The sequence below is a fragment of the Ambystoma mexicanum genome, chromosome 1q (assembly GCF_040938575.1).
Source record: "Ambystoma mexicanum isolate Mex_15411 chromosome 1q, UKY_AmexF1_1, whole genome shotgun sequence".
Lineage (NCBI taxonomy): Eukaryota > Metazoa > Chordata > Amphibia > Caudata > Ambystomatidae > Ambystoma > Ambystoma mexicanum.
The window spans coordinates 420,248,927-420,270,839 of NC_090922.1; the positions used below are offsets into that span (position 1 = coordinate 420,248,927).

The 21,913-nt window shown below is 45.7% G+C and overlaps 1 protein-coding gene across 4 annotated transcripts in view; it reads left to right on the forward strand.

Moving 5' to 3' along the window:
• Nucleotides 1-21,913, forward strand: part of SLC12A4 (solute carrier family 12 member 4) — a 1,569,223-nt gene that overhangs the window by 950,956 nt on the left and 596,354 nt on the right. For all 4 annotated transcript variants that reach the window (XM_069639659.1, XM_069639652.1, XM_069639655.1 and 1 more), the window contains exons 8-9: nt 8,796-9,010; nt 9,602-9,766. In XM_069639659.1, coding sequence (XP_069495760.1) covers nt 8,796-9,010; nt 9,602-9,766 — 380 coding nt within the window. The remainder of the gene's footprint in view (nt 1-8,795; nt 9,011-9,601; nt 9,767-21,913) is intronic.

Below are 21,913 nucleotides of genomic sequence, written 5' to 3' on the forward strand. Positions count from 1 at the left end.
CTTTATTCCAGAAAACATCCTCATGTGCTGACTCATCGGGTGTGGCTCCTTAGGCCTGGTCTTCATGTGCTGACTCATCCAGTGTGGCAGGCAGGCTGAACCTGGTGGGCATAGCTTCAGAAGCTCAGCTATATAAGCTGCTCCATCCGTAAGGCCGGTGCTTCGTGTTACTGTGCACTCGCATGCAAAGTGACGCTCACCGCCACTTGGAGCAATTTACTTACCTTTGAAACCTGATTTTCTCCTGCATACTCACCTACAGGAAACCTGTGCTTCATCCCTTCATCTGCAAACTCATCTCCTGACATCCAGTGATCTTGATCCTGACGCCGCAGCACCGCACTCCGCATCCACAGACTTGGACCCTGTGAAGAAGAAGAAAGACAAGGTTAGAACATCCATCCTAGGGCCACGCTGCATTCGAACTGCACACCCCCTAGTTAACAACTTACCAGCTACTGTACTGCTGCAGCTTTGTTCCTCATTCCCTCCGGCTGCCTCCTTGAGCTCCACAGCTTCTGCTGGGCCGGCAACATCACCTGCAAGGGAAGAAAGCAAAACAGCAAACATCAAAAGTGGAACGGACAGCAATACAAGACAACAAACTTTACAATACAACAAAAACAGACGAGGACAGACAAAGGCAAACAGGAACACTTACCTGAAGTATAGTGGCTTAGTCGCAGCAGGACTGGACTACCACATGCAAGGGACCAGTGAAGGAACTCGGACCAGATCGTACAAGCGCCCCTGCCAGAAGCAGCAGGACAGAGTGCTCGCCAAAACTAATTAACAGGAGCAGTCCCGAACAGTATCATATATTACCACCAGTCACCACATAAGCGCAGAGGGCGAAGTCGGACCCAAGCGACCTCACCCCGGGAGGGCTGCAACCGTGCCCCAACGCCTACGCAGAGACCAGGTGAGCGTAACAGTCAGCTACTTGTCCTAATAAGGATCTCGAAACCCAGATATAGTCTATTCTGGACGCTGATCTGTGTAGGTGTGAGTAGAATGTATACCCCATGCTATTGCTTCTCCTTTCCCTCCAGGCATCAACCAGAGATAGGTTGTCAATTTTTTCCCACAGTTCTTTTGAAGGTTTGTTCTGGGACTAAGAGATTCTAGCACTCCTGTCTCTTTCTGGGTTCCATGCTAAGTTAAAGTCTCATGTGAGTATTATTCTCCCCTTCGCGAACCCCTCCAATTTCTTTAGTGTTTGGATGAAGTGGTCTTGTCTTCTGTTAGGTGCGTATATGGTGGCCAAAGTGATGTACTCTCCCTCGAGAAGTATGGTGATGTACCTCCCTTTGGTGTCTCTGTTGACGTCAATCGTCTTGAGATCTTAGTTGCTCTGCAAGGCTACTAGGACTCCCCTTTTTTCTGTCGTATTTTATGTTCATCTTTCTCCTGTATGTGGGTTTCTTGCCGGGTGATCAGGTCTGGGTTTTCTCTCAAAATGAAGTGCTCCAATTTGTTCCTTTTTATTGGTGAGTTTAGGCCTTTAATATTTAGTGATATACCTTTTAGTGTTTTCTCGTTCACCATTGTTTGAGGGTTTTGTGTATGCAGGCCTTAATTTGCGAGCTTGCTTGACTGGACTTGGACCTGGTTCTACCCTGTTCCCCTCCCGCACTCCCTTCTCCCTCCCATAACTTCCCCGCTTTACCCTTCCCTTCCCCCCTCGCCTGGTGGCCTCAACCAGCCTCTGACCCCTCCCGAATTTCTTCCTCAGGGGTTGAGTTCCCTCCATCTCCCAGCGTTACCCTGTGTGCGTCGTCCCAGACCAATTTCTCGATCCCAAGAGTCCCCCTCTTCCTTTCTTCCCCGCCGCAGTTGATATGCCTATCCCCTCCCTGGGTGTTTTATTTATCTTTTCTTCCCTCAAGCTTGCTTTTAGGTGGAAGGTTCACTTTCTCCAGTGTCCTCTGTCGGAGCTCCTGGGCCCCTCCTGCCCTTCTTTTTCTTTGCTTTCTTTTTTGATTCCTGTGTGGACCATTCTCACGCCTTTCTTTTCGATTGATCTTTTGTTGGGTCATGGGCTTCACTGCTGGTTGAAATGCATTCCATTTCCAGGATGTTTGCTCCTTCTTCTACCATTGTGATTCTCCTTTGCCTGCCTTTGAGTTCAAACAGAAGTCGGAAGCGGAAGGTCCATCTGTATTTAGTACCTCTTTTCAGAAGTTCCTGCACTACTGGACGCATTATCCTTCTCTTGGTAAGTGTAACCTGGGAGATGTCCTTGTAGAGTTGGATAGCCGAGCCATTAAAGTTGATGTCCTTTATTCTTCTTGCAGCGGGCAAGATTTTTTCTTTCTGGGTATATTCGTGCAAGGTGTCCCTTGATCTTGCTCCCGGTTCATTTCTTTTAGGTCTCACTCCATGGATTCGGTCTAACAAGATTTCTGCTGGGTCCACCGCATCCACTATGTCTGCCAAGATTTGCTGTATTGTTTGAGGCAGTTCTGCATCCCCCACTGCTTCAGGGATCGCCTTGACTGTTAGTTTTGCTTTCCTCAAACTGGCCTGCCGCCTGCTCCAAATGCAATACTGCTGTCTGTCCGCACCAAGAAGAGAGCCCACATCCAAGCCTGCGTCTCTGCGGCATTTAACAACTCGGACAAACTCTTTAAAATCTGCAAGGAGCTGGCCAATCCTGTTGCAGTCTCTACCTCACCTGTACCCTCCCAGGCGCTCTGCATGGTCCTGGCTCCTGTGGCCCCCTCTCCTCCTTCTTTCTCTTCCTTTCCTCTGTTCTCCCCTGACAACGTTTCTAGACAAGTCCAATCTATGAAAGTCTTGTTGAAACAGGTTCTTCCCTGTTCTTCCAAAACCATCAAGGACCACAATGACACCCTCACTCCTGCCCTACCTGACTTCTGCAACCACTCCTTAGCCACTGTAGCCTTCCCCCCCTCCCCTGAAGCACTCTTATGCATCCTCTACTCAAGAAACCCTCAGCCGACCCTTCCTGCCTGGGTAACTATTGCCCATTCTCCAGCACTCCTTTCCTGGGCAAACTCCTGGAAATGCTGGCCATCTCCCAGCTTAATCTTCACACTGAATCTGTTGATTGTCTCAATGACCATCAGTCTGGCTTCAGAGCAGCCAGAAGCACAGAAACTGCTCTCCTGAACATCCGTGAAGAACTGCTCTCTAACCTTGATTCTAATCTCCCCCTGTCCTCATCTTACTAGATTACTCTTCTGCCTTTGACACGGTCAAGCATGCCATCCTGCTCAGTCGTCTCTGTGATAACCTGGGTATCACCGATCAGGCCCTGGCCTGGCTGACCTCGTTCCTCTCTGATCAACTCTCCGATGTCCAACTTGGGTCCTTTGTTTCCTCTATCTCACTCTCTACCTGTGGTGTTCCCCAGAGGTCTAACCTCTCTCCCAGCCTGTTCAACCAATACCTGTCACCTCTCGCCCACCGCATTGCCACTCTCTGCTCCAACTTTCAGTGCTAAGCGGATGACACTCGGCTCGTTTTCAGGCTTCCCTCTGCCACCTCTTCTCCTTTTCTCATCTGTCTGTCTGCTATCCAGGAGTGGTCTGCTGCCAACGATCTCTGCCTTAATGTCAGTAAGATGGAGGGTCTCCTCATCGGCAGATCTGCACCCTCCTTTCCCGTCACTCTCTGGCCAACCTCCCTTGGCCCTCTTCCTGCTCCCACCTGTGAGGCTAAGAACCTTGCGGTCCTCTTCGACTCCACACTCTCCTTTTCTCCTCACATATCTGACGTCTCTAAGAAGTACCAACTGCACCTCCTCAGAGGTATTCTTCCTTTCCTCTTTCCTTCAGAGCGCTGGTTCTCTCTAGGCTGGACTACTGCATCAGCCTCATTCTAAATCTGCCTGCCTCTACTCCCAGCCCTCTGCAACTCATCCAAAACAGGCCTGCAAGTCTTGTCCTTGACCTCAAGCCCAGGGTTCGTATCTCTCCAGGACTGAAATCTATGCACTGGCTCCCAGTGGCGGAGAGGATTAAGTTCAAAACCCTCTGCATTGTCCACAAGGCCTTCTGGGGCCTGGGACCTCAATACCTCAAACTCTCTTCGTAAATACCTTCCTACTTCAGCTCTTCGCACCTCCAACACCCTCAGGGTTGGTCGCTTTTCCAAGCAATCAGTTGGTGGTAGATCTTTCTTTGGCTGGGGTCTCCCTCTGGAACAGGCTCCCTGCGTCTCTGAAACTTGAGGAGAACCATCTACGGTTCCGGAAGCACCTCAAGACCTTCCTCTTTGGTTCTGCCTGCTCTCTTCCTCTCCCTTGCTGATTTCCTGTCTGATACTACACTGGTCACCTGGCTACCTTCTGATTTCGGGCCCAGGTCCCTGGCCGCCCAGTTGCACACCCGCACTGCCTCCCGGCAACCCTTGCACTTGGGTCTGTATCAGTAACCCTGCAGTCCCCCTACCTGCACTTTTGGACACCTGCTGTCTGCACGTACCCTTGCACCTGCCACCTGCTGGCCGCACTTCTTATTGTTTTGATCCCATGTACATCACTGCCCCCCCTTCCCCTTGGCACTTTTCAATGTCACTTGGCCTAGTAAGATCTTTGTCTCTGTCCTCCCTCTGTGCCCCCTCCCTTGCCTCGTCGTGCCTTGAAACGCGTGTGTATAAGCACGTTTTAAATGCCATATCATATCATATCTTCGAACTATTTTCAAGATCCTCGGTCTTGATCTCCAAGTTGTGGGTAGCTTTAACTAGGTTCTCCATCAATTCTTCCATCTTGTGAGTCATCGGCCATCACCTGCAGGGCTTTCTCGTTTGTGTCCACTCTAGCTTCAAGTGTGTATAGTTCTCCCTTCACATCCTTTAGCTCCCCAGCCAGATCTTTTCTCATTTTGTCCAGTTGGGATTGGATGGCATTTGTCATCCTATTCCCAAAGTTCCGGAAACATTGCTCTAGTAACGTTTCCGTGACTGCCTGCTCCTCTAGTATCCCTTCTTGCGGGTTCTTGACTTCGCTGTCACCCTCTTGATCCACCTCAGGGTTTGCCCCACCTCCTCCCTCCACATTTTCTGTATTGCACAACTAGTCGTTTTTTTTTTTTGTCCCTTTCATAGGGTTCTGGCAGTCTTTACCCTGTGCTTTGACATCCTGCCTTGTGCCTTGGTCAGTTGTTGTTGGGCGGGGAGGGGGGATGTGGTCCCTTGCTGTTGCGCCTTTTATGTCACTGTTCTGCTGGTTATGTTTGTTCACAGGGGCTGAAGGCGCTGGGCGCCGGTTTGTAGTGTTTGGGGCTCCTCTCCCGGCCCCTATCCACCCAGTTCCGCTTATTGATGTTTGTCCCCTGCCTCTGATAGGGTGTTGTGATTGCTGCCCTGCCTTATATCTTAGGTCCCCTGGGAGGGCTTCTCCTACTTGCCCAGTTTGCTCTTATCATGTATCCTGGTCACCGTGACTTCATGATGCTTGTTGTGCTTGGTACTCCCCCCACCCCCCCCCCCCGACCCCCACTTCTTTTCCTGGTTGCCTCCCCTTCAGATCTTGGGTGGTAAGGTCTAGAGGCAGCGCCCTCCTTTCTTGTTGTGTGTTGGGTGGTGATAGGGGGGCTGGCCAGGAGTGCGGGGCCCCGCGTCCGTCCTGTGGAGGGACTAGGGCCTTGGTTGGTCCGTATGTGCCGCTCGCCGTGGCCACCTTGCGGGCACTTCAGGCAGGAGCGGGAAGGGGGGGGGATCTTACCTGCCTTCTCGCAGGGCAATGTTGTTTGTTCCTCCCTGGGTCCACCTCCCGGCTGTGGTCTTCCCAAGTCCTCCCAAGTGTCCCTCGCCGGTCGCGGTTCTCCCCCACGGTGGACGCCCGGAGCGTCAGTGGTCTCCCCGCTGCGGCTGCCTGCGTTCGGTGGTTAGTGGGTGCGCCGGCCCATCCTGTGTCGGGGCAATGGGTGTGTGCCAGTAGGCAGCTCGGGAATGCATCAATGGGTCGCTGGCTCCCTGGGCCTATGTACAGCCCCTTACTCCTAGTCCTGCCGCGGGACTGCTCGTCTTCATTGGTGGTGTGCCACGGGTGATTAGCTCTGTTCCGCTGCAGTGCCAGTCCCATCATGTCCCTCTGCACTGACTGAATATCGGATGCTTCGCATGGAGTGGTTTTCTTGCCTTTTTTGTGCCTTTCAGTGCGGGTGGGGACAGAGAGCACCTCTTCAGTGTTCTCGGTCTGGGGGACATCATGGAATCCATCACCCTACATTTTTCAAGTATTTAAATGCCTCTTAGTTTGCCTGGGCTATTTGAATAGCAGTATCTAGGGAAGGTTTGGGTTGTTGTTACACAGCTCTCTGGAGAGATGGCTGGAGTGCATTCATAAATTGCTCCTGCTCCAGAGCCTCCAATATCTCTGGTCGAGTCTCCTTTCCAAACCAATGGCCAACGGTATTCTGTACCCGATCAGCCAACTGCATTGGTCCATCTTTAGGAAGTAATTGCATGTTGCAGAACTTTCACCCAAAAGACCTTTCAATTTGTCTGACCCGTTCTAGGAGGGCAGTCTTTATCTTTTGAAAGGAGGTGGTTCCCTGGGGATTAACATTCTGGTATGACAGTTGGAGCGCTCCCTTCAGTAGAGGTCCCAGATAATCGACTTTAAGACCCTCGTCCCACTGGAACTGGGCGGCTAGTCTTTCTAAGTTGGTAAAGAAGGCAGCTAAGTCTTCTCCTTCATGATACGGTTTTAAGACCCCATGAAGGAGGAACCGAGGACTTTGGCCTACCCCTATCTGGTCGAGGCTTTCCTGGTGGCTTTGGTCTGCCCTGGCTTAAGTCTCAATGATTCGATCCAGGGGAGTCTCGAGTGACATCCTTTTGTTCCGGAGTTAGAGCTATGAGGGCTGGTGGTGGGGTGGGAGCATGGGGTAAACATTTCAGAGGGAGGAGACTAGAGTTCTTCCTTCGTCCTCTGAATCCTATGGGAGTTTGGTCTCTCCAGCATAGGTGGTTTGGATTTTGCCCCAGTATCCTCGGAGGAAGATGATCGATGGGTTTGGCAATACAATCGAGGCAAGGCCATGGCTCTGTCCTGTCACTCCGATCCCACTTGTGACACCGTCAAACTTGAGGATGACCGTTTCAAGGGTATTTATTGGATTTTAAAAAGGCTGATCTATCCCTATTGCTAATGGGGATTTTCCCTACCTACAAAACTAATTTTAAGGGTGTTAGTCTGTCGTCACAATCGGGAGCAATCCTCAATCCAAGCCTAATAGCCATTTTGCCCTACCACTGTGGAATTAATGCAACATAAAATATAAGCCAAAGCAATAACAGTTTAGGCTATGTCCGACCAATTGTCCTTTGGAGCACTCTCTCAAGAGGGTTTTCGGTTCATACAAAAATCGTTCAGAAAATAAGTTTTCTCAGTTCTGTTAGCCTCTTCAGATAGGCTTGTAAGTCTCTATATAAATCAATTGTCTCCAGTTTGTTTCATGGAGGAATGTCTTACTTTATTCCTTTGCCACCCCTTTGGTCAGTCTCTATATACATCAAATGTGTTCACTTGTCTACATGGAGGAAAGCTTCCCTTATTCCTTATACACCATCTTGGCAAGTCTCTAGAGAAATCAAAAGGTGTCAACTTCCTTATGTGGAGGAATGTGTCCCTTATTTATTTTCCACCACCATGACCAGCTTCTCTCTAATAGTTTTGTATTTTGCACAGGTTGATTGAACCCTCCATGCTCCCTTCTATTTATGATTGCACCAATGTCACTTATTTCTCAAGGACACTTCAGGCCCCTCTGGGTTTCAAGTTTCCTAAAGCTCTCTGGTTGTATATATGCTTTTGCCAAGATTCAATACTCTGCTTTCTAGGGCTTCTGTAACCCTCCTTGTCAGTTTCCTTCTCTGTATTTATTTCCCCTTGCCTCCCTCCACCCTGGGCAATCTGGATACTGTCTTAGCGCCATGATGCCCTCAATGCCAGCCTAACAGCTTCTCTGCCTTCTCTCTGCGTCTCTCCATGCTATAGCTGGTTCCGCCCTGTAGCACAGCTCCACCCCTCCCGGATGTCTGTATGTCAGAGGCTCACCTCCACATAGTATTCTTCCTCCTCTATTCAATGATCCTCCTCCCTTTATTCTGGCTGCCTTACTTAAAAGGGGCGTGTTGCTTTTCATCAGTTGCTGAGTTCAAGAGTGCCAGTATTACCTAGAGCCAATGATGTAAAAGCAATGTCCGTATTTGTTGGCTACCAAACATAGTAACATCAGTCTCTTCTATACCCATATATGCGGACCGAGTATTCCTCATAGGGAGTTCCTTGTAGTAATGGGAGTCCTTGCCCCCTATAGGGGAGTCCCTCCCGGTGAGCTCCTACTTTCCTTGACGCCTAGGGAGGGTCTTGCTTAGCAGGCGCCTCAAAGTGGGTGGCTCCCCTCTGGGAAGAAGGGACTAATTGTCCAGATTCGTCACACTTTGCTGAAGTGCTTGAGCTGTCCGAAGCTGTGTATCCTATTCATTAGCTTGAGGGTAGACCTCATATGTGGACTTCAGTAACAAGATTGATTGCGACTGAGCTCAATGCATTTTGTCTGGTACCCCATTGCTGAACCATTAAGGTATACGATAGGGACTTAATGTGCTTAGTATTCAACCACTATTTTCCTGTGTGTTCAGGTGGGTTCCTTACTCAATGTTCTATCTTTGTTTTTGTATTGGTTTATCCATATGAGTGATTTTGTTCTTCGATGAGTGCGTTTTGTCTAATGGTCACCCTGTTCGAGAATGGCTGGGTATGAGGGCACTAATCAGTGACTACAGTTTGTTTTGAGAATTTCCTTTAATTTCAGGATTTGTATGCTGGGCAACAGAACTCTGTCTCGTGATCAGTTTGACATCTGTGCAAAAACCACCATGGTGGACAACATGACGGTGGCTACCAAACTTTGGGAGCAGTTCTGCCATTCCACCAATGTGACAGCACATAATTGCGATCAGTACTTCCTGCTTAATAATGTTACTGAAATCCCCGGCATACCTGGAGCTTCAAGCAGTGTTTTGAGAGGTGGGAATTCTGTTCTATCTTCATTATTATATAAACTGCATTGAGAAATCTGGCAGAAATACTGTGAAAAGTCAAAGTTTTATGAGCAGTACCGTTTAACATATCTCCTCAGAACACCCAAGACATGGTGCTAATACAAAAGATTTTCTGTAGGAAAGGAGAATTATTACAGCACTTGTTAATCTGACGTTACAAAAAGTTGTATGAGTCATTTGTTTCATTCCTTGCATAGATAGAACCCAGTTTTCTGAACCAGTGGCTCTGATAATGCATCAATGTAAAGTTCGAGGAAGGTTCCTACCATTAAAGCAAAGCATTGGGTAGTGGGTGTGGACAGTCAAATGCCTTCACATATTGCCTTCACCATATAATGTTTGTGACAAAAATAAATTGTTTATCTCCCCAGTTATCTGTTTGTTGCTTATCCATGCCTGATAGATTTAATATATCAATTTTTTAAGTACATAGTCATTGTATATCCTTTTCTGATGATTCTCGGTTATGTGTCAGTGATGTATCATTTTTCTGTAGTTCTTTTCCTGACCAACTTAATGCTTACCTAGTGTGATATTTTCCATAAATTTTCCTAAGATAATATGTGGAGCAGTTATTTGGAGAAAGGAGAGATACTGGAGAAAGCTAATTATCCCTCGGCTGATGTCCATGGGTCAAAGAACAACCTTCACATGTATGTTATTGCTGACATAACCACTGCATTTACTGTACTGGTTGGAATCTTCTTCCCGTCAGTAACAGGTGAGAAGCTTTATATTGTTTCTGATGACTATTATTATTATTGTTGATTTATGTCACATTTGAGGCCAGATTTCTCCCACTTGTAAGCACTGGATCGAAACCGCGTTGAGCATGCATGGTGTTTTTTCCAAGACAAACTCTGTGCCCTACAGCTATCCTCCAGACCTATGAAAAGTAAAAGCTACAAATTTAGATCAGAATCGAAGGAACAAGTGTGATATGTGACCACGCCAGTTTCTTGACCTTTTTAAGAGGGGGTAAGAGCGTTTCTAAGTCAGGGTCAAAGGCTGTGGCAGGTAGCCATCCAGAGACGTCCATAGGGGAATGACAACATCTGAGCTCTCATGTCGCCACCCCTCCTGTGTGCAAGCATGTATGACTGCAGGCCCTTCTCTCCAGCCTCTCCTCCTAAAATGGATGTGCTCTAGAGTGTTTCTGCTTTCTCTAGAGATCTACAACCAGCAGAGCAAGAAAGAGAAACCAACACCCCACGTGAGTCAGAGACCGGTTCAGCCAAAGACAACCCTATCGGTGACCCAATAAGCAGAGGAACTGCAACAATGAGGAGCACGCAGAGAGCCAGAGCCAGAAGTAGACCGATGTGGCTACAGAGTAGTAGGGAAACTAATCATGCTCCACACCCGGGCAGCCGCAAACAGCCATCCTGGCTACAGGAAGCCCATTAAACTGGGAGTGATTTAAATGGACATTGAATGGCCTGAGAAGGACAGGACTTGCCCCTAATATGAACTGGGATAATTCAGAATGTGTGCCACCATGGCAGCCCCATGTGGAGAAAGTGGGCAGGGCTAAGAACATTTTTTGTGCCATTCTTTTTTTTTTTTGTAACCCCTCCTGGGCATGAATAGTGCAGCCAGGTTGGAGGGGGAAAGTTGGCCACTGGCACAGAGAGAAGTATAAAGAAGGGGACAGCAAAGTGTGGGTTATTTGGGTGAGGTCAGCACTGGAGAAGAGGCTGGACCAAGAGACCAGCAGGAGTAAGGAAGAAGTATGGAGGAGTTTATTGCAGAAGGTGAGGTATTGGCTTGGTGAGTGCAAGGGTACTGCAGTGTGTGTGAGTTTGTAGAAGGTAGTGTATGCAAAATTAATAAAACTGTCAAAGAAGGGTGTTTGTAGCAGGAGGAGGAGGAGGAGGAGGAGTAGTAGTGGTAGTAGTCCCAGGAAGAGCAGTTGTACTAGGCGAGGAGAAGAGTGGGAGAGTAGTAATGAAGAGCAGTGGGAGGAGAAGTAACATCAAAGGGTAGTGGCAAGAGTTAGGTGGAGTTGAACATCAGAGGGATTGGAGAGTGGTGGGTGGAACAAGAGGAGAGGTGTAATAGTGAGAGTAGAGGACAAAGTCATTGTGGGCGTGATTGTCAAACCTGATTGCTACACATTAAGTGCCAGGCATATTCTCAAAACCCAATTACAATACTAACCACTGAATAGGCTGGGGACAGCTAGTAAGCCTCTTTGGGAGTTTAGACAGCCAGCGTTTAGGGAGAATTTTCTAGCATGAGACATGCTTGGCAGTAGAAGCTAACTGTTTGGTAGTACTAACTAGGGGTAACGGACGCTGAGGTTTTGGAGGAGAATACCAAGGGAGATGAGAAGGATGGCCCTAGGGCCCACAAACAGTAACATGAAAACCCTTGAACCATCCTTAAGATTCGGAGCGAACGTATACCATCTGTGACGGATATCAAAGATGTAATGTTATCTGCTTATATAGAGTGACCAAATGACTCTGTCACCAGCTTGTTTATGATAATAGCTATTGATCCTGGTCATTCTCAATAGTTTGTGTTTTCTTGAGACAGAGCTTAGAAATCATATCTTCAACTTTTTAGACCCTCTCTTTGCCTAGAATAAAGACCACCCTCTTCCCTCAGGAGCTTGTGTTATAGATTGAAGTAGACTAAAGAAATTTTTCGGGCATTTGGGGAGGGATTTTATGAACTGTGACAATTAGATAGTATGAGTTATGCTGACTTTCATACTTTCATAACTTGCCTCTCCTCCTTTGTTTCCACCGCCCGACCAGTCAATATCAGAGTTCCATAAGGAGCGTGCCCATCAGCCCTCCTGTGCAACCTCTCTATGTCCACCCTCCCACGAATAATCCGCTCGCACAATAGCCTGTGCTACAACTACGCCGACGACACTCGACTAATCCTAAAACTCCTTAATTCAAATCTGCCAGGACGACCTCACTGCTTGCCTCCTTGACATTGATCACTGGATGACCACAAACCACCTCCTTTTAAACCCCACCAAAACTGAAATCATGGTCGGTGGCAACACCGAACTTCTTTCGCACCCTCTACCCTGGCCATCATCCATGGGCAATACCCCGACAACCTCAAACGCAGTAAAAAACCTTGGATGCACTCTCAACTCTGACCTAATCCTCTCCCGCCAAGTCAACAACGTCTCTAAGTCCTGCCACTACTACCTCAAAATTCTTGGGCGCATTTTTCCATACCTCTCCTTCCCCAACAGACTTGCTGCGGTCCAATAAATTGTAATGTCAAGACTGGACTATGCTAACTCCCTCTACCTCCAAGGTAGTCCAAGCATACCGCCTGACTAAACTACAAAGGGCCCAAAATGCTGCAGCCAAACTGCTACTAGCACTTGGCCGAAGAGATCACACCTCCCCAGCTCTCAAAACCCCACTGGCTCCGGGTTGGACAAAGGGTGACCTTCAAAACCTAATATATCTCCCACTGAGCAATGCATAAAACCAGACCTCAATACCTTCAGGACAAGCTAAAACCCTACCATCCATCGCACACTCTAGGACTAAGCTCTGCCCGCCTCCTAGTGATGCCAAACACCAACTAGTCCGGTTAGGTGAATCATCATTCTAAGCCTTTGTACCCACTCTGTGGAACTCACTTCCACCCCACTTTCGACTCACTGAAGACCTCATGTCTTTCCGCAAATTACTGAAAACGTGGCTCTTCCCTTAAAAACCGACTCTTAGCACAAACAGAATAAACAACCACAATAAACAGAAACCCAAGGTTGATGAATAAAGGATAACAATCCAGCATAAAGTCCTGATCGAACAAACAGAAAACTGAAACGGCCAGTGTAAATAAAATGGATAAACTGAGTAGAACGAATGAAACGGATGAAGTGGATGGAACGGGAATGAAGTGGATGGAACGGGAATGAAGTGGATGGAACGGGAATGAGGTAGGTGAACGCCTGGAAAGGATGAAGTGGATAGATAAAGTGGATAAAGGAATGAATGGATTGAAAGGGTGAATGAATTGAGCGGAGGGAGTAGATGGAACAGAAGGAGTGGATAGGACAAATGAAATTGATGGAATGGATAGAGCGGATGAAATGGACTGAACGGAGAGCTGGGTGAGTCTACTTGTCAGAATGAATGGATGGAGCAGACAGAGTGGATGGAGAAGATGAAACAGATGGAACGGAGTGGACGTACTGGCTGGAATAGATGGAACGGAGTGCTAGTTGGAATGGATGCCCTGGCCGGAACGGATGGAACCGACGGAGTGAATGGAACAGACAAACAGATGGAACGAAGTGGACATACTGGTTTGAATGAATGGAACGGATAGTTTAAATGGGCCAAAAGGAATAGATGGGACGAATGGAAGTCGGAACAGATGGTGCAGATGGGAACGGAAGAAATGGATGAAGTGGATGGAACGGATGCATTAAATAAAACGGATGGAACAGATGAAATACGAGGAGAGGATGGAACAGGTGGAGAGGATGGAGCGGATGGAACTGATGGAGTGGGTGGAACACACAGAGCTGATTGAATGAATGGGAAGGATGGAACGAATAGAACACACTAAACGGATGGGAGGGATGAAAGAGTTCTATGGAATGGATGGAGTAGAGCATGCAGTTGAAGGGTTCAGTGGACGGAATGGATGGAAGGACTAGTAAATTAAATGGATGAAATGGACAAAATGAATGAACAGACGAAGTGGAATGAACGGACAGAGTAAATAAAACTGATATAATAGATGGTACAGATGGAGTGCTCGATCTCAAGCGCCTTACTGATAACCACTTTTTCGAATGGATTGTGTCCTCCCACGTATTCCTCATCTTAGATCTATCCTTACCTTCAGCTTGCAGCTTCAGATTTTTTTTTATTCTTCTCTCCACCAGAGGGCGCTCCTCTCGAGGCAGCGGCATTCACGGTATAAGAGCCTCGAGCGCGCCCGTTGGCTTCAGTTCCGTTTTTCCGTTAGCTTTGCTTCGGATCGTTTCAAACGGCGCTTCAATCTTTGGTAAAAGAAAAACAATGTCGTCTTCATCGAACCCTTCACACCGAAGACGGGATTTAAAAAATGGCGATTGGGGGGAGGGTTCATCGAAGTCTACTTCGAAAGGGAAAGACTCGGCCTAGTCTTTGAAAAAACATCATAAAAAATATAGGTCGAGGAGTAGATCGGGAAAGTTTTCTTCGTCATGCAAAAAGACAAAGAAAAGACAACATCGATCTCCCTCTTCTTCCTCGACGTCTTCGAAGGTGGTGATAGCATGCCCTTCGAAGCATGACTCCCCGAGTAAATGGGGGAAGCCTTTCGTGTTTCCATGCTTAAGATTTTTGAGAACGCGGCTCAGACCCCCTCAAAAAAGTATAAAGAAGACCATGAAAAATGTGACATAGGAAGGTCCAAAACAAGAAAATACGACAAAAAGTTGTCGAGGGTGTCATCTAGCGACTCTTCCCTATCACCTCATGAAAAAGACCTTCCGGTGCATAAATCGGAGGTAGAGGGAAACAAAATGGCGTCAAAACATCATACGCCATCGAAGTCGACATTGACGCCATCGAAGACTTTGTTTCAAACCTTTGCCATATAAGACAAGCATAAAACAGTAATAAACAGTAAAATAAAATTTAAAAAAAAACACAACAGAATGTACCCTGCCAAACCAATCACAGACAATCATAGCAGCTCAGTAAAAAAGAAAAAGTAAAAAGAAGAGAAAAAATAAAAATACATTGAGATGAAATTGAATAAAATGGGTCGTAAGAGGGAGGTTATCAGTTGATAAGTGAGTCGTCGTTTTTCTCAACCTGCCAATGTCACTGTGCTGTTTAACAAAAATGTATTTTCAGTTTGTTGTAGCTATGTTAAGCTTTTGGACCCATGCAAGTGTTTCAAAGATTTCCTGTAACATTTTCGTTAGAGCGAAGATTAGGCGATAGTTGTTCCCATCACATAGTTCTAGCCACCAATTGTCGGCATCCATTGATCGAAAGTCTTGCATGAAAGTGGCGAAATACCTGGTTCTTAAGTCTCTCAACTGAGGGCATAACAAAGTTACATGTTGAAGGGTTTCATTCGGTCCATTCCAGAGTCGGCATGATGTATTATTATCTAGTATTAGTATTCGAGATAACAGAACTTCTTTGGTGTAAAATAAGTTAAATCTGAATCTCATGAACAGGTTCTGGAGAATTGGACTCGGAAATGTGATCAGATACCTTGGAATTTTATTTAGTGCTTTGGTTTCAGTAGATATGGACAGGTATAGTTTATACTATGATTTTTCGTGTTGAGTCGTAATCCAATCACGTGACCAGATTCGTTTTTGGCAGCTTCAGGGTTGGTCATTAGAAGTGAATTTGATATATTCCAGCATCTAGGAGCAGGTCCGAGCATCGCTTGATCCATTGGTCTAGGACCCAATCTGTGTAAGTGCTCGATTTACATTTGAGGATATCAAATTGGATTGCAGATTCTTCTAACAGTGTCTTGTGATAGAGTGCCAGTGAGTGCCACTCTACTGTTGCGTATAATGACTGTAGTCCTAGCTCGTGTCTTATAAGTTGCACTGGAATGCATTGGGGCAGATGCAAAATATTCTTCCAAATGGTGCCCACGGTAAGCATAGTGAGGTTTCTGCTCTGTATGTTAGTATGGGGCACACTTTCTGCTTGTAGACATTCATTATAGGCATCAAGGAAAATGTGCCATATTTGCGGTGGATTAAGCGACCATGAGTGATCAAGATTTTAACTTTGGAGTTTAGAGCATCCATATGATGGGCTCCAGTTGATATCAATTCCTAGATATCTTGCGTTCGGTGATTGGAACATATGTCCGTTAGCAAGATGCCCGGTGAATTTTGAGTTTTGTCTTTTGCCTTTTGTGCTTTGCAGGACCAGAATTGCTGACTTGGCCATGTTGATTTGAACGCCATTTCGTTGCATGTAAGTGTGTAGTAAATGTAACTACAGCTGTAAGCCAGTTTCGGTCTGGTCCAGTAAGATCAAGTCATCAGCGTATGACATTCGCCCTACTGTTTGAACATTTATCTTTGGAGCAAAAGACGTCTGGTCATTAACAGTGTGTTTCATGCCCGATATGAACAGATTGAAGAGTTCTGAAGCCAGAGGGCATCCTTGCTTGAGGCCTTTTTTGGTTTTTATGTCCTTGGACAGAGGGCCCTCAGTATTCAGTTTTACCTGAATGGAGGTATCTGTGTAAAGGACCATGATGGGAGCCAATATGTTCTGGGGCAATTCCATTGTGCTAGTTTTGGCCAGAGTAGATTTCGGTCCACGCTATCAAACGCTTGGGAAAAGTCGACCAAAGCAATTTAGGTTTTCTGACCCTTGTGCAGAGCCGTAGCTTCAGGAATATTTAATAGGAACAGATTTAGGGCACATCCAACTCCCTTTACCAATCCGCATTGTCTAGCGTCAAATTGACCCAAATCTTGTGCTCAGCGTTTTAGTCGTGATAGCAGCAGGGCGGCTTAGAACTTGCCTAAAACATCAAGGCAAGTGGTTATTGGGTGGTAGATTTTGGGGTCTGCCCGAGATCCCTTCTTGGAGATGGGGATAACCACCAATTTTCTCCACGATTCAGGGAGTTTTCCTGTTTCAATTACGGTAAATAGTTTGATGCAGAAGGATCCCCATTCCTCAGGTGCCTGTTTGATCATGAAGTTCGTAAGGCCATCGGGACCAGGAGCTCTCGAGGCACTTGCTTTTTTAATGAGATCTATAATTTCTGTTTTGGACAAACGTAGATCCCAGGTATGCACCCACTGCAATGGGGTGGTTGGTGCCTTTTCGCGACATGCATCTCTGTATAAGGAGCTGAAAAAAGATATCCACACTTCTTCAGCAAAAGCGTTCGTAGTGAGCACTTTTTGGGCTTTGGTTGTCTTTCCGTGCAATGGTTTAAATCATTTGTTCTGCATCCTTTTGGACTAAGATGCTTTTGTATGATTTGAGACACTTTCTGTATCTTTGGCGTCGTTTGTTGATAGCCATTATCTTTTCAGGGATCTCTATTGAATATAGTGATTTGATGTCTTTTCTTAATTCACGCTTCTTTGCCTGAATTTCATCATTGAGGGTGTGTTTAGGGTTGAATTGGGGTTTGACGCTGAATTTTATAGTTTCTTGATATGCTTGAAGGGGCGGCAGATAGTTGGATCCTATTTGGTTTGTTTGGTGACTTTGTATAATGTTCACACAAATTGACTACGTTTGAGAGCTTAAGACGCAGCCGATTTCTGCCTGAGGTAATCTCTGTGATATGAGAGTATTTGGCTTTCAGCCACATTGACCCCAGAACATTGACAATTTGACAAGGTCGTGGTCACTCTGCTGCGTTTTGATCACTTCTAATTTGTCAATTATGATCAATAAATTCTCTGTTGTAAAGCAATAATCGAGCATTGAGCTTGACTGACCATTACTCCCGGTAGGCGCTGTGGGAATTTCACCACTTGTATGTCCATTTAGCATGTGAAATTTGCGCTCGTTCAGTTAATTCAATCCACACTTCTGCCCTTAATTTTCTCTGACGAACGATTCACCTTGCTTCGCAATGCACCTGCTTTTCTGATGTTTATGTAAAGCCTCCACAGATTATTATCTCTGGGTTATTACATTTGATTAAACATTCACCTATTTTGCTCCTCACCATGGTGGTGAAGCATTTGTTTTTCCAGTTTATGGGATTCCAATATAGGTTTACTAAAGAGCACTTCTTTGCTTTCTGATTTGTCACATGACCAATTTGGAGTTGTTAGTTGAATGTTCAGATTTGTATTAGATGCATTCAGAATTGGGTTAAAAGGCCAGATGGTCTTCCATTTTTGTTTTTGTATGCCAGATTTATAAGTAAATCAAATCCCTCGGCTATCGGAGCAGTGATGAGCCAAGTTTCCTGAAGACAAAAAATGTCATATTGTATAAATTGGCAGCGATTTGTGTTGAAGAGGTGACTAAATTCCCTGTTCGTGTTTCAGTAGCCAATTGTGACTCGCTTATTCTCGAGGTGTTCCTCATTCTAGCACATTTGTTTCGTATTTAAGGCTCCTGCCATCCACTCCCAGTTTGTTACACAAGGATTGATTTTCTGGCATTATTTTGTATGAGAATCGTTCGTGCTGAAGTTTGTTGTGCTTGGAATGTGTTTTTGTATGGGATTTTTGTCAGCGTATTCAATTTCGGTTGCTCAGTGAGGTTGCTGGGTGTTGGATATGTGGAGGGTCTTGACATGAGTGGTACTGGTTTTGATGTCGAAGCCCAGAGGCCATAGCTGATCAGAATTTAGCAATAGTTGGAAAATTAGCCTTGAGTTGATCTGCAGACAACCAGTCATATTTTAAACGTATTGGAAAATGAACAGCCTGAATATCACTTGATTCGATTGTTCTGAGGGCAGGAATGTGATGCAACAGATTTAAAATGTTTGTTCGATTCATTTTTAAATCTTTGCTAACTTGCACTATTGTTTCTAGATAGTATATTGTCTGTTATCTTGTTCTTGCAAGATGTCCGTGTTTAGCGAGAGATTATGGATCCATTTTTCATGGTCACTTATATGCTCTTTTTTGGAGAAGTCAAGATTAATTATGAGTGAACTTGTATGATTTTGGTTTGAAAGACTTGTTTATGGGGATCTGACTTCCTCTCAGGCTGCATTGTTTGAGTAGGATTTGATGTATGGCCTATTTCGTGGAGTCTTCCGCTATTGTAGATTTTAGGAAGTTCTGCAAATAGATGGTCTGGCTTTAGTTAGTTGTCCTTTGCATCAATAGATTTCATTTTTCCTCCAACATTAAGAAGGACTCTGTGCTCCTGATCTCCTTGCCGTCCACTTTTTTGAGGCGTTATGCCCCTGTGATGAGATTCATCCAAGCATCTCACAGTTGCGTTGAACTTATCTGGCTGGTTGATCTCTGTAGGCTTTGGATCATGTTCTTCGGAACTATATACAGAAAGGTCTAATAGTTCTGGAGCAGGATCTAGATCTTGTTCTATGCACTCTTCAATTTAGTTTATTTATATATTATAGAGTGAACCAAGCCCATGGGCAACGGGACGCTTAATCTTACATGTTACAGAGATACAGACAATTATAATGATACGCAATCTACAAAAACAAAATACAGTATATATTTACAGAATGCACAAAAAAGGTCAATATACAGGAAGAGGTCAATGCGTATAGAACATTGGGATATATACATCAGAATCTTATAGGAGAGAGTTCAAGCGGTCAGTCGTCTGTCTTGCTCGTGGAGCCAGACTTTAATCTTCTTCCTAAATGTGTGGTAGGACGGTTCTTCCCTAATGACAAGGGGGAGGTCATTCCATTTTCTGGCTGCTAGGATTGGGAAACTAGCTCTGCCTGCACGTTGTTGCCTATATCTTGGTATATTGACACAATGCCTCAGATTGGATCTGATGGGTCGTGATGAAGTGTGGCGAGAGATGGTGTTGGACAGGTAGATGGGGGCTTGGTTAAATACACACTTGTGTGTGAAAGGCAAGGTTTTGTGAGCTATTCTTTGGTTGATGTCGAGCCATTTTAGTGAGAGTCTAGTTTCAGAGATATGGTGATTCTTGGGGATATTTAGGGCTGCTTGAATGGCGTTGTTTTTCAGGACTTGCATTTTGTTGAGGTTTTGTTGGGACGTGCAGAGGTAAAGTGCATTACAATAATCCAATTTAGAGAGGACTAGGACTCTAGATAGAGCGATGCAGTTGGCTGGAGAGAAGTACGGTCGGCAAGCCGTGATGAGCTTACAGGTATAGGCGGATGAGGAGACTAAGGCATTAGTTTGTTTAGTTAGTGTTAATGCTGAGTCTATGTAGATCCCAAGTGTTCAATGGGTGCATTGCGCATGATAGACTGGTCAAGGGGAATAATTTGTCTTTGCAGGTCTCCTTTGGTGGGTATTTGGTTGTTTTTCTTTGTTTTCGATGCCGTTGCTGAGCAGCAGTTGGTTGCCTCATTTCCCAGCTCTTTGAGATTTCGAATAAAGCCATGCAAGTGGTTTGATTTGAGTACTTTCTTCAGTGGTACATTTTTGGGCTTTTTTATTTGATTATTTTGAATAGCGTTGATCTTATTCTTAGCTAGTATTTTTCTCCTTTTCCTAGTAAGGAAGATTTAATAATTGTGCCCATTTGTTGTGTCATCTTCGTGCGAGGTGGAGTCAATTTCTGGTAATCGGCTGGCATCAAATGCCGTGACAGCATTTGAGTCGTCCAAATGATTGGGCACCTCATGATTGATGGGGCTTGCAGACGGATTTATCAGAATTGATGCTTGACTTTCTACTCCCATGTGTGATGCTGCTATTATTTTCTGTGTGTTCTATCTGGAGCCTGCTAGAGTGTCAGCACTGACTGTTGTAGACTCACTATGCTGTTCTGACCTTTGCTTTGATAGCACTTGTGTCAGTTTCTTTGGGGGCTCTTTGCCCCACTTCAGTATTTACCTAGCAGCTTCGAGCTGTAGTTTTTTGTTGGCTCCTATTTCAGCCATGTGTTCACACAACAGTTTTTGGAGAATTGATTCAGAGTTACCTTCTCTGACCAGATGTTTTTCCAGTGAAGTAACAAAGCCCTCAATATGGATCAATTTCGATTGTACCATTGCCAGTAAAGTGGCTTGGTCTTTATAGGAGTCGTTGATGGTCTCATACAACTTCATGAATGGGGCAAGAGTAATAGTGAGTGCCGACATTATGTTGCATTGTAGTTGCAATGCGGATTGATCCTCAGAGCTGACCGTTTCCACTCTTCTCCTTTGCCTATGTTTGTTTCCAGGTGCCCAGGGATAAGACACTTGGCATTTATTTGACAATGAGGATGATTCTGAGTCTGAGTATGAATCTAAATGGTGTTGTCCTACATTGCTTGTTCTTACCTGCATAATATAGCAGCTAGTGCCAGGGGCTCGAGATTGATCTGCCTTTGTCGCCACTGAATCATGTCAGTTGGTGAATTAATGGGCTTCAGTGATTTTCTGGACTGTTGCCTTCGTTTCCAGTAGAGTTGACATTGCAACAATGTTGTGTAATAGTTTTGTGTTTTCCGAAGTTAGTTCAGAACTTGATAAGGCTGAGGGTTGAGGTGTCTGACATTCTGTGTTTGATGCTCTTGGCAAGCCACGAATATGGAGCATGCATCTTCTTTTTTGGGCTATGTGGTCACCTGTGATATTCGATGGTTTTGGTGGCCACAAGATTCTATCGCTTTTGTTGTTCTCCTTTACTTCCTGTACCTCATTCTTGTTTGATTGACGCTCCGAGTTTATGGTCAGTTGTCTCTCAGGTTCCACTTAGCCAGCATCGGGGGCATGATATTGATTTGATGTATGTCTAGCACTGTGAGTAGTGGCTCTTAAGCCAGTTGAGCCCAATCTGAGGGATCATTGAAAAATAAATCATATGCGCTCAGGGTGGCACTTTGAAGGTAAGGTTTCATCCGTGTGTGCTTTATCTCCGCTGTTTGTAAGTGAAGTGTGAGTGAATAGCGTAAGTGGCATCACAGGAGTTTGTTCTACACATGTTTTGACTTGGCTTTGTGGAGATGTCTCTTGCATTTGAACAGCTTTCTGGGCGTAGAGTAGCTGGCCTGCCTATTGAAGGTGAGCTACTCCTGTGAATGATTGCAGCGACTCACGCTCTTGCTTGGTATTGAGGTGACATGTTTTCCTTTTCATTGCCGACACCACTGGTGCCGTCTTGATAGAGCTGGTTGTTACTGTCAGGCATGGTGGGTGGCGTTGCCGCTGGGTTGAGGTGAATGTGGATGTGCAGGTGGAGGGTGGGGGGGCAAAGTTGTTATAAATGCTCAAGATGTTTGAAGGGTTTCTCGCC